The 12052-nt window shown below is 42.8% G+C and overlaps 1 protein-coding gene across 1 annotated transcript in view; it reads left to right on the top strand.

Moving 5' to 3' along the window:
* The first annotated feature begins 1594 nt into the window (after positions 1 to 1594).
* The window catches only part of rab2a (RAB2A, member RAS oncogene family), a 97950-nt gene continuing 87492 nt past the window's right edge, over positions 1595 to 12052 (top strand). The window contains exon 1 of the mRNA XM_078540441.1: positions 1595 to 1744. Coding sequence (XP_078396567.1) covers positions 1699 to 1744 — 46 coding nt within the window. The 5' untranslated portion in view covers positions 1595 to 1698. The remainder of the gene's footprint in view (positions 1745 to 12052) is intronic.

Genomic DNA, 12052 nt, shown 5'->3' with positions numbered 1-12052 from the left:
CCTGGGGTGCTGCAGGGTGCGGTTGGTGTGGCGTAAATTCCTGATGGTGCCTCAGGTGGTGACGTGTGCAGTGGTAATTCCTTGAATTGTCGTAGGTTGTGGTAACTTCAGGGGGTACCATCGTGGCCGGTAATTCCGGGTGGTGCCATGGTGGCGGGGTAATTCATGGGGGGGCCTCAGAGGGTGGAAATTCTGGGTAGTGCTGTAGGGGGTGGTAATTCTTAGCGGTGATGCAGGGGGAGGTGATTCTGTGTAAGGCCAGAGGGTGGCCATTCTGGGTGGTGCCGCAGGGGGCAGTAATTCCTGGGGGTGCCGCAGGGGACGGTAATTCCTGGGGGTGCAGCAGGGGACCGTGATTACTGGGGGTGCCACAGGGAGCGGTAATTCCTGAGGGTCCCACAGGGGCGGCAAATCCAAGCATTGCCAAATTACAGGTGGTGCAGCAGGGGGCGGTAATTCTAGGTGGTGCCACAGGGGATGTTGTCAGCGGCAGCAATTCTTGGGAGAGTCACAGGAGCAGGTAATTCCTGGGAGTTTTTTAAAAATTCTTTCATGGGATGTTGACATAGCTGGCTCGGCCAGCATTTATTGCCCATCCCTAATTGTCCTTGAGAGGCTTATAGGGAGCCACCTTCTTGAAGCGCTTCAGCCCATGTGGTATAGGTACACCCACAGTGCTGTTGATTCTGACCCAGCAACAGTGAAGGAACGGTAATATATTTCCAACTCAGGATGGTGAGTGGCTTGGAGGGGAACTTACAGGTGGTGGTGTTCCCATGTGTCTGCTGCCCTTGTCCTTCTACAGCTCGCAGGTTTGGAAGGTGCTGTTGAAGGAGGAGCAATTCCTGTAATTCCTGTGGGTGCTGCAGGAAGCAATGATTCCTGGAGGTGCTGCAGGGGGCGATAATTCTGGCAAGGGACAGGGTATGGTAATTCCCGGTGTTGCCACAAGGTCAGTAATTTGGGTAGTGTCTGTGGCGGTAACTCGAGGGGTGTTGCTGGGGAATTAATTCCTGGGAGTGACGCATGGGGTGTTAATTCCAGGCAGTGTCGCAGGGGTGCAGTAGTTCCAGGGGGGATGCAGGTGGTAACTCCTGGAAGTGCCACGGCGGGGGGGGGGTAATTCCTCGGCATGCCACAGGGGCAGTAATTGCTGGGAGTGGCATGGGGGCAGTAATTCCAGCCAGTGCCATGAGGGGCAGTAATTCTGGGTGTGCCACAGGGGGCGATAATTCTGGGCTGTGGAACAGGGAGTGGAAATTCCTGGGGTTGCCACAGGGGGCAGTAATTCTAGGGGACCCACAGGGTAATGCCGGTCACTGCAGCATGGGACGATAATTCCTGACAGATGCCGCAGGGGGCCGGTCTGTGCCGTGGTAATTCCTGGGGGGGGGCTCAAGTGGCGGGTGTGCGCGGCGGTAATTTCTGAGGGGTGCCGCAGGAGGCGCTGTCTGGAGCGGTAAACCCTGGAAGTGCCGCGGGGGACGCTGTGTGCGGCGGTAATGCCTGGAGGTGCCGCAGGGGGCTACTGTCTGGAGCTGTAATTCCAGGAGGTGCCGCAGGAGGCAGTAATTCCTGAGGGGGCCGCAGGGGACGCTGTGTGCGGCGGTTCGAGCTCTAGCACTTCCGCTGCTGACGTCGGCAAGAGCTGTTATTGCTGAGGCGGAGGCTCGAGAGCGCAGTGACCGCGGACTCAGGATGGCGTATGCTTACCTTTTCAAGTACATCATCATCGGGGACACAGGTGAGCTCCGAGTTTGAGGCTGCGGGCCCGCACAGCGGCCTGCCCTCTGGGGATTGGCCGCACGGAGGGAACCGTACTGGGGAAGGCAGCAGCAGCAAGAGGCCTGGGCCCAGCGGCTGCCAACTCACCTGCACCCCAGTGCCGCCTTCAGCAGCCTCAGGAACGGGGAATTGGCCTCAGGAGGCCAGTGACCGGCACTGGGGAGGCTGCGTCCCGCTCAGCGCCTCGTCCTGCTGCCGTTCTCCAGCGAGGAGACTACAATCCCGGCGTTAGGGTGTGAGTTGGGCACAGGGCCTGAGGGCCAGACCGAGACTGCGGGTCCGGTTGGCCGTGTCTCCGGGTTAAACCCTGAGCCGAGTCTTGCTGGGAGAAACGAAAACACGAACTTCAGCCAGGCCTTAACGTGTGGCCTCGGTTCTGAGTTTGAGTCTGGCTGCTGGCTCGGCTCGGTTTACCAGGCCAGGCCCAGTTGTACCGTCTGCTCCTTCCCCAGGATGGTGACACCGGGCGGAGGATGAATGAATGAATCTGGCGCCGTTAAAACTGGAAAGAGTTTATTTTTCTTTTATATAAATGTAACCAAAATCAGGGTCACCTGCAATTTTGGAGTGAGCTGGCGGAGAGATTTGATACAATTTTGTGATGCTTTATGGAGGAATATTTCTGTCGCACCAATTGGATGATCCTTATTCCTGAATTTGCGAGAACCAGCTTTTTTGGTTATGGTTTGAGGGATTGAGAGCTCGCAATGGAAGGAATAAAAATAACATTTTAAACAGAAGGAAATCTGAGCAATTGGAATAATTGGTAAAATGGCAAAAGTGTCTCTCTTCTTCCGCCCACCCCCACCCCCCAAAAAAACTATCATCACAAGAAGCTGGTAGTATGTATTGAGCAAGGGAATGTACTTGAAGTCAAAGGTTCGGGTGCATCATTCTTGGTAAACGTCACTGGCTTCATTTCATAGGCACATCATAGTTTCCACCTTATTAGAAACATTTGCCAGGAATAAAACAGTTTGCAAAGCAACAGCTAGATTTATTTTCAGTGTGATGTGTATAACAGTGGTTCATTTTTTCTTGAAGCACTTCGATGAATCAGCCCTGGTGAGTGCTGCATGCTATGCTTTTGTATTTTACCTCTTCAAAGATCAGTGCCCCTGCTGTGCTGCTTAAACTTGTATCTTACGTTAGCATTGATAGTTGAACTTTTGTATCTTTGTGCAATTGGCTTCAAAGTTCAATGATCCTCTTGAAACAAGTGTTTAGATTTTCTTATGACCTGATATCAGGTCTCTGACACCAACCACATTTGAATTTTATTATGTTGTCCGGCTGTGAAGCGGAGGAAATTCTTGTGGTAGCAGGATAGTTCTCCAATACAGTATTGTTTTGCTGTTGTTCATATAAACAGTTAATAAAACATGTTTTATGTTTTCTTGAAAAAATCCTGCCAATCTTTGAGTTGTGTAGTAATGGTTACAGTGTACAAGGTAAAATACAAATGAAAGAAAACTGGAGTGTCACTTTGTGACCGAATAACATTGTAAGAATTAAACAAGCACAAGTTCCACAGCATGACGTTGGAGTTACAAAGGTTAAATTGTGATAAATTACATAGACCTGGCTTGTATTCTGTTCAATATAGATTAGCAGGTGATCTAATTGATTAAAGGATCTGATAGAGAGAAAGACCATTTTCCTGTTTTCCTCTGAAAGGGTCCAGAACAAGGTGGCATAACCTCTAAATTAGAGTTAGGCTGTTCAGGGGGTGATGTTGGTAAACGTTTAACAAAGATGGTTGGAGATCTGGGGACACTCTTCACCCCCACCCCCTCCAAAAAGTTATTTTTGGCTGGAGCAGTTGAAAGTTTTCAGACTTGATATTTTTTGTTAGCCAAGAGTTATGGAACCAAGGCAATAGAGTGACAGATAGCAACGATCTAATTGAATGGTGGAATGGGCTTGAGGGTCTCAATGTTTCTCTAATAGTCAAACAGTTCTGCCGAAAGAATTGAAGGAATATTGTGAGAAAGTCTTAACAAGAAGGACCATAAGCCAATCGGGTCTCATTAGCAAGAAAATTTGGAAGTGGCATACCAATTTATCATTTCACTTTGTGTTCTTAGCCGTGTTATTAGTGCTGTGAAGGATCTTTTCAACAAAATTGAGCATGTCTGTGGGAAGAAAAACATTGAGGAAATTAGGCATGAACTTTGGGGAAGGTATAGGTGTAGAGGCTAAGGCAATGCTTAAAGGGTTGGGTGGGGGTGGGGGGGTCATCTCCCTCCTGGTACATTAATATGAAGAGTGAGAAATATAGACAGTTAAACACTTATTTGTAAAGTATCTTGTTGGAGCAGTTGATGTAGCTTGAGTTATTTAATCTGACAAGTGACTTTAGGGAAGATGAAACTCAAAAGATTTTGACCCCAGAGGTGATTTATCAAGCACCAAGATATCAATTCAGTATGGCAGTCCACACTATTTTTTCATGTCAGTTATGTTCCGACACTTTCATTTTTCCATTAGCAGTGAACCTGTACTATTTCATTTATGCTAATGTACTTAATTGTCAGACTGGTTTTCCTGCATAAACTTGACCATCACCTTTCCCTAGACATGAATTTATTTTCATCCATTTTTGCTCATCTATTCCACTGAAATGCTGCAGTTGTACAGTTTATACAGAGCCCCATGTAATAGCAAAATATAATCCTGGAATGTTCAGACTAATATGAACAGAGCATACCTGGACATTGACTTCAAGCTAGGTTGGCCAGAAACTGACCACTAACTGAGAGGCTGTTTTTCTGCTAGTTTAATCCAACTAGTTAAGTGTGTAAAGAAATGTATAGCTTTCATAGGAAACAAAATGGTTGTAATCATAGTACAAATAAAAAAGTTGCATAGGCAAATAAACCAAATTGCTAGAAAGGAATAAGGCTGATAATTACCTTTGCAGAACCATAAATCTAAATAACCAGCCTGCTCCTGCATGAGCTGTGTAATTGCTGAAAATATAACTAATTTGGTAATTCACAGCAAGACAGACTCAAGAGTATAATAGAGATTGACTGTGGTGTCCACTGTTGAATGTGTTAATTTATCTGGCACAACACGGGCAGCTTATCGGATCATTTCAGATTGTTCTATAAATCTTAAAACGTTCTATATTTTGGAAGTACCTGATTTGATTTGATTACTTGCTTTTTTGATGTCAGCCTTGCCTCACAGGTGGGAATCTTTGTCTGAGTCAGAAGATCAAGTGTTCAATCCCAATCCAGAGATTTGAACATCAAATCAGGGCTGACACTTCAGTGCAATACTGAGTGCTGTACTATTGGAGGTGCCAACTTTCAGTTAAGATGCTAAACTAAACTCTGCTTCCTTGGGTAGACTATTTTGAAGAATAGGGAAATTTTCTACTGTCCTTGGCTAATACTTCTCTCAGCCAACACCACTAAAATAGACCCAATCATCTGGCCATTCTCATTGCTGTTTGTGGGGGCTCCCTGTATGCAAATTTCCCATCATTACAATGGTAACTACATTTCAAAAGTAGTCCATCGGGGCACAATGTTTTGGGACATGCAGAATGGTCTCCTTTGCTTTATGATTCTGATTGTTAAGCCAAAAGTTATACAAGGAAATTGTTCTTCTGCTTTTCCACTCACCACCCCTCCCGAAAGGGCCTAGTTTAAAACTCTTGTGGGTGTGTGTAAAGATAAAAGCTAGATCTGATCTCCCTTGTTTACATTACCAACAGCAAGCAGGAAATCCTGTTGATCTGCTTGAAGAATTAAAACTCTTCATTAGGTTGTTATCCTTCATATAAGTAGTGCCTGACTTTAGGCAGCTCACGTCAAATGAAAACTTGCTGCTTTGTAAATCTTATTAGTTTGATATTATAACGTTTTATGGGTAGTGTGTCTCAAAACAGGCAACCTAGGGACCGTGTCATATTTCAGATAATGCTGGTCTTCGGGTCAGCTGGATCGGGCCAAGCTTATTTGGATGGGGTCACGGGTTGCTCGGGCCGCTCTTGAGCATGGGAAAAGACAGGAAGGTGAAGCTGATAACTAGTCAACATGCCAGTGCAGCACCTAGCCGAACAAGACAGTAAGTTATTTTATTCAAATAATTAAAGTTCATGCATGGCAGCTTAAAATCCAGTTTTTAGATAGTTGGATTTAGACTTTACTTGGGAGCTAGTCTTGTTCAAATTACAAATTGTTCACATTGCTGCTATGAATGGAGACCTACAGTGTACAATAATTCAACACTGGACAGAATACAAGTGTCCCTTACAAAGGCTAAGATTAATTGGGTAAATAGACTAAAAGGTATGGAGGTAAATGAACAGTGGGAAGCCTTTAAAGAAATAACTCAATATTCAACAGAAATACATTCCACTCAGCAAGAAGGAGCCATCCATAGCTCACAGGTTCAGGATAGTATTAGATGAAAAGAAGAGACTTGCGGGTTGGGATTGTTTTAGAAGCCTGCAAAGGGGCTACCAAAAAGTTGATATTGTAAATCTTGTTTCTGTGTATAAATGTGATTCCTGGTGCATGCCATCAAAGTAACACCAGTGAAGGAGCAGCAGCTCTGATGAATTTCTTGGCCATGGTTTTGAAACATGATCTCTTTGGATATTGTTTACAAAATTAGTTTGCTGGGCTTAATGCTACCTCTGTATTGGTGCTCATCCACGAGTGGACACATGACCTCCCAGATTAGCACTTATGGGGACTTTTGACTTCGAAGCACCCGTTACTTTACTGCAACTGTTTGCTATTGGCGCACTGTTGGAGAGGCCCATGTTTCAGCTTCGCTGGCTGCTCTCAGGAGCCATGGAATGTTGGACCCTAATTTCTGCCAAATTTTGTAGCATACTTTCATTGTGGAAGTGCTCCACACATGTCTGTGGCACGCTATCAACACAAATTCAGCTGCATCCTTTCTCTATTTATCTTTTACATATAGTTAAGTACACAAAAGGTCTGGATTTTCCAGATGGTGAAAGCAGTGGCACTCATCGTTGATCTGGAAGAAAGGTGCATACAAGGCATGAATTTCACCTGATCCAATGTTAATTTGAATTTGCTGCTGAGTAAACGAGATTCTCTGCATCCAATAAGTGTCATCAAGCAGTCAATCACATTGAAGAAATTCTGCCAGAAAATCAGGAAATAAAATGCACTGATTATCCTTCACTTTTTTTATAAATTCTACAGAGCGTGAAATAAAGATTAGGACATACAAAGAAGCTGAAATGCCTCACATTTTAAATATCATAAAACCATGATATTATAATGGAAAAGTTTTACATTACACAAATATAAAATTCCTTTTCCAGGGCCAGAGGTTGTTCTGCAGAAGTTTATGACTTAGCTCACTTCTCAAAAAGCCAATAACACCTCATTAACAAGGTGTAACTTTTCCAGGATTTTAATAACGATGTTTTACAGGGTAATAAGTGAGTGCTGGCTGTTTTGCCATTGTTACAGCTCCAAAATTTGAGCCATAGAAACCATCATATATAATATAATTGTTGAGTTGCTGGAGGCATGGAGATGTTATTCCAAGACATGGGCCATTTGAAGTTAGATGTTGTGAAGTTTTTAATATACCTGGCAGGATTAAATTTTTGTTTTACCACATGGCTCCTAGGTTAGGAGTAATCAATCATCACATTTCAGGGACTATAAGAAGCGGGTTTGATAGATAACCTGGATTTTTGATTCCTTTTGTTATAATTTTAATATGACAATTAAAATCACTTCAGTTTATTTTCTGACTAATGGTTCACATTGTTTGACCATTCTATCACGTGATTAATATGATACTGCAGCAATTTTTCTTTCAGTTGCAGTTTCTGGGCATGAAACTTTGTAGTTTGAAAATACTTGAGCAGTTCAAAATAGGTCACTTTAAAGAAGAAACAGTGCATACTCGGATATAACTGACCAACCATGACTTAGGCATCTCTTCATTGGCATCTATGGCTGCCATTTATCATGATCTGCAAGCTGGGAAAGAGCACAAATTCTAGATAACCATGGACTAAAGTGGAACAGTTAGGGGTATTTCCAACAAATTGGAGATTTTATCATTATTTCGCTGTTGCATAGCTATTGGGGAGAGAAGTGCTTTCAGTATGAAGTTAACTATGTGGTGGTTCATCATTGTGGCACAATTAAATTTTCAGGAATAATTCATTTTTGTATTGCCTGAGGCTGTGTAAATGAAATTTTAAGTATTGTGTGATGTTAACATTAGAGAATTGTTTCTATCAGAATCTATTAGTCTTTTAGAGGGTTGGTGTTGGGAAGGGAAGAGCATTGATGGTGAGCTTGCTCCTTGGTTTTGTGAACCGTTACAGCCTATTGCAGCTTAATTAATTTGTGGCAAGCATTCTTATTCTGTTGCCTGATTTGCTAACTCAATCGTCAAGATCCAGGAAGTGATCCTTTAGCTTCTAATGAATTGTAACTTTTATACTAGGTATAAATTGGATAGGCTGATTTTTTAATTTTGAATTATTTGTAATATTGCTGCTGTAGGAAAAAATACAACCTAATAAATTTTAACGTATGAATGCTTTGCTTGTGGGCTTAATTCATGTTCAGTTGTTCCACTACCAGCGATAGACCTGTAGCCCTCATTAGATTTCACCCTGGTGTTCTGTTGTTGAAAATGTCAGCACTCGATCCTAAATCTGAAGGAATGAAATACTTGGACTGCTGGATGTTCTTCATAGTAGAAGTACGCATAACATGAAAGTTGGTCCTGTCCTCAATTACAATTTGCTGCAGTTCTGCTGCCAACTCTGATTCAATGTGGTTCTAATGTTCATTAGCTACTGTTAATTGGTTCTTGCTCAACTAAAAAAAACTACAGTGCTATGGGGCAAATGAATTTTTCATAGAAGTATGGAATGAATGCATTCAACTTAATTAATTGACCATGACCACTGGTGAAAGTTGTAGAGCTATGCAGTTTAAAACTTGATCACCTAAAATGTACCAAAATGTGGTCACTGATTTTGGCTTTCATTTTTTAATTGGATAATAAGCAGGAGTTAAGTGCAATAATGAAATGTGGATTATATCAGTAGGATACTTGTTTCTAAATTCATTTTTGAGGTTTTGAAATGGCAACTGATTGCACACTAATTAGGAATATATTATCTTGAAATGTAAAGAAAATATCGGAAGGGTGCACCTGACACCTGTAGGATGTTATTTGGGCAGGCTGCACAATCTGCACCTGCATTCTTATCCATGCAGCACAATATTTTATCTGCTCGGGGGTTGGTGGTGGTGGTGGTCGTAATGTAGTGTTGACTCGCTATTGATTACACCACTAGCTGACTTGAGGGATTTGGAGCAGCTGGTTTAGAATTGTATTTAAAATATACTCACTAATAAAAGTTTTGAGGTATTTAAGAACATAACATAGAGCAGGAAGCGTTCATCCAGCCTGCTCCGACATTCAATATGGCTGATCTGATCTTGGCCTCAACTCCACTTCTTGTCTGTTTTCCATTACCCTTGACTCCACAATAATTCAACAATGTCTGTCTCAGCATTGAATATATTCAATGACCCAGCATTCACTGCTTCCTGGGGAAGAGAATTCCAAAGACTAACAGCCCTCAGAAGAAATTTCTCCTCATTGCTATCTTAAAAAGGGGGTGGGGGGTGGGGGGGGGGGGGGGGGGGGGGGGACGACGACTCCTTATTCTGAAACCATGTCCCCTAGTTCTAGATTTCCCCCAGAATGGGAAACAACCTCTCAGCATCTACCCTGTAACGATTACAACTCCTTCTAAACTCAAACTGCTCACTTTCCCTCAAGACCACCCTCGATTCCAGAAATTTCAGCCTAGTGAATCTTCTCTGAACTGCCTCTAAATTATGTGTCCTTCTTTAAGGTTACCAAAACTCTATACAGTACTATTGATGTGGGTCTTACTAACACCCTGCACAGTTGTAGCAAAACTTCCCAACTTTTATACTCCTTCCTCATGGCAATAAAGACCAACATTTCGTATGTCTTCCTAATTAATTGCATGTTAAATTTGTTTTTTGTTTGAGGACACCCAAATCCCTCTGTGTTGCAGTATTCTGTAGTGTCTCCATTTAAATCTCATTTTCTATTCTGCCAAAGTGGATAACCTCACATTGCCCACAGTATAAAAACAAAAAACTACTGTGGATGCTGGAAATCCAAAACAAAAACAGAATTACCTGGAAAAACTCAGCAGAGAAGTTCTGCTGAAGGGTCATGAGGACTCGAAACGTCAACTCTTTTCTTCTCTGCCGATGCTGCCAGACCTGCTGAGTTTTTCCAGGTAATTCTGTTTTTGTTTTGCCCACAGTATACTCCATCTGCCAAATTTTTGCCCAATCACTTAACCTGTCTATATCTTTTTGCAGACTCCTCACAACTTGTTCTCTAAACTATCTTTGTATCGTTGGCAAATTTAGTTACAATAGACTTGGTCTCTTCATCCATGACAATAGAGATTGTAAGTAGTTGAAGCCCCAGCCCTGAGACTACAAGTTGCATTTTGCCAATCTGAAAATGACCAATTTATCTTGACATTGGTTAACTAGCAGGAAACAATCTTCTATCCATGCTTATATATTGCCTCCAAAGCTAAGAGTTCTTACCCTATGAACTGCCTTTTGGAAATCCAAACACTACATCTACTGCTTCCCCTTTATCCACCCTGCTCATTACACACTCAAACAGCTCTTAAGTTGTCAAACTTGATTTCCCTTTCACAAGACCATGTTGATTTTACCTGGTTGCATTATGGTTTAATGTCCTGCTATTACTTCCTTAATGGATTCCAGTGTTTACCCAATGGTGGATTTTGGCTTAACTGGTCAATAGTTTCTGCTTTCTGTCTCCCTCCTTTCTTGTATAAGGTAATTACATTTGTAGTTTTCCATCTGCTGTGACCTTTCCAGCGTCTAGGGAAATTTGGAAGATTGCAGCCAATTCATCCGCATCTGTGCAACAAATTTTAAGATCCTAGGGTGCTGGCCATTAAGCCTAGGGGACCTGTTAGCCATTAGTCCAATTAGTTTGCTGAGTACTCTTTCTCCAGTGAGTTGTTTAACTTTTTCTCTCCCTGCTTTTCTTTAATAGGTTGCTTTTAGTGTCTTCCAATGTGAAGACAGATACAACATATTTATTCAAAATCTCTGCCTTTTCCTTTTTCCCCATTAAATCCACAGTCTCACCTTCTAAGGGACCAGCATTTACTTCAGTTACTCTTCCTTTTCATTTATTTGTAGAAGCTGTTACTGTCTTTTTATATTTCTGGCTAGTTTACTCTCATCTATTTTCTTTTTCAGTCTAGTTTCTAAAATATTCCCAATCTTCTGGCTTACCATTTAGTCTTCACAGCATTGTATGTCTTTGAATTTGATGCCATCCTTAACATCCTTAGTTAGCCATAGATGGCTCATCTTTCTCAAAGCCTATCTTCCTCAATGGAACGTATCTGAGAATATAGCATCTCAAATGTCTGTCGCTCCTTATCTACCATCTTACATCTTAGCCATAGTCAGAGCTATACAGCATGGAAAAAGGCCCTTTGGCCCATTGTGTCCGTGCCTGTCATCAAGCACCTATCTATTCTAATCCCATTTTCTAGCTTGGCCCGTAGCCCTGTCTGCTATGGTGTTTCAAGTGCCTCATCTAAATACTTAACTATTGTGATGGTTCCTGTCCCTACCACCCCCGATTCCAACCAACATATTTCCTCAAATGTCCTATAAACCTCCTGCCACTTACCTTAAGTCTGTGCCCCTGGTTATTGACATCTCTGCTAAGGGGAGACGTTTCTTCCTGTCTACCCTAATATGCCCCTCATAATTTTGTATTCCTCTATCAGGTCCCCCCTCAGCCTTCTCTGTTCTAAGGAAAAGAACCCTAGCCTATCCAGTGTCTCTTCATCGCTGAAATGCCCCAGCCCAAGCAACATCCTGGTGAATCTCCTCTGCACCCTCTCCAATGCAATCACATCCTTCCTATAGTGTGGCGACCAGAACTGCATACACTACTCCAGCTGTGGCCTAACTAGCATTTTATGCAGCTCCAACATAACCTCCCTGCTCTTATATTCTATGCCTCGGCTAGTAAAAGCAAGTATCCTCTATGCCGCCTTAACCACCTTATCTATCTGTGCTGCTGCCTTCAGGGATCTATGGACATGTGCACCAAGATCCCGCTGACCCTCTGTACTTCCTAGGGTCCTACCATTCATTGTGTATTCCCTTGCCAT

Source organism: Cetorhinus maximus, chromosome 4 (assembly GCF_964194155.1).
Source record: "Cetorhinus maximus chromosome 4, sCetMax3.hap1.1, whole genome shotgun sequence".
NCBI lineage: Eukaryota > Metazoa > Chordata > Chondrichthyes > Lamniformes > Cetorhinidae > Cetorhinus > Cetorhinus maximus.
Note: the sequence above shows the minus strand (reverse complement) of the source record. Positions and strands in the feature narration are given on the sequence as shown.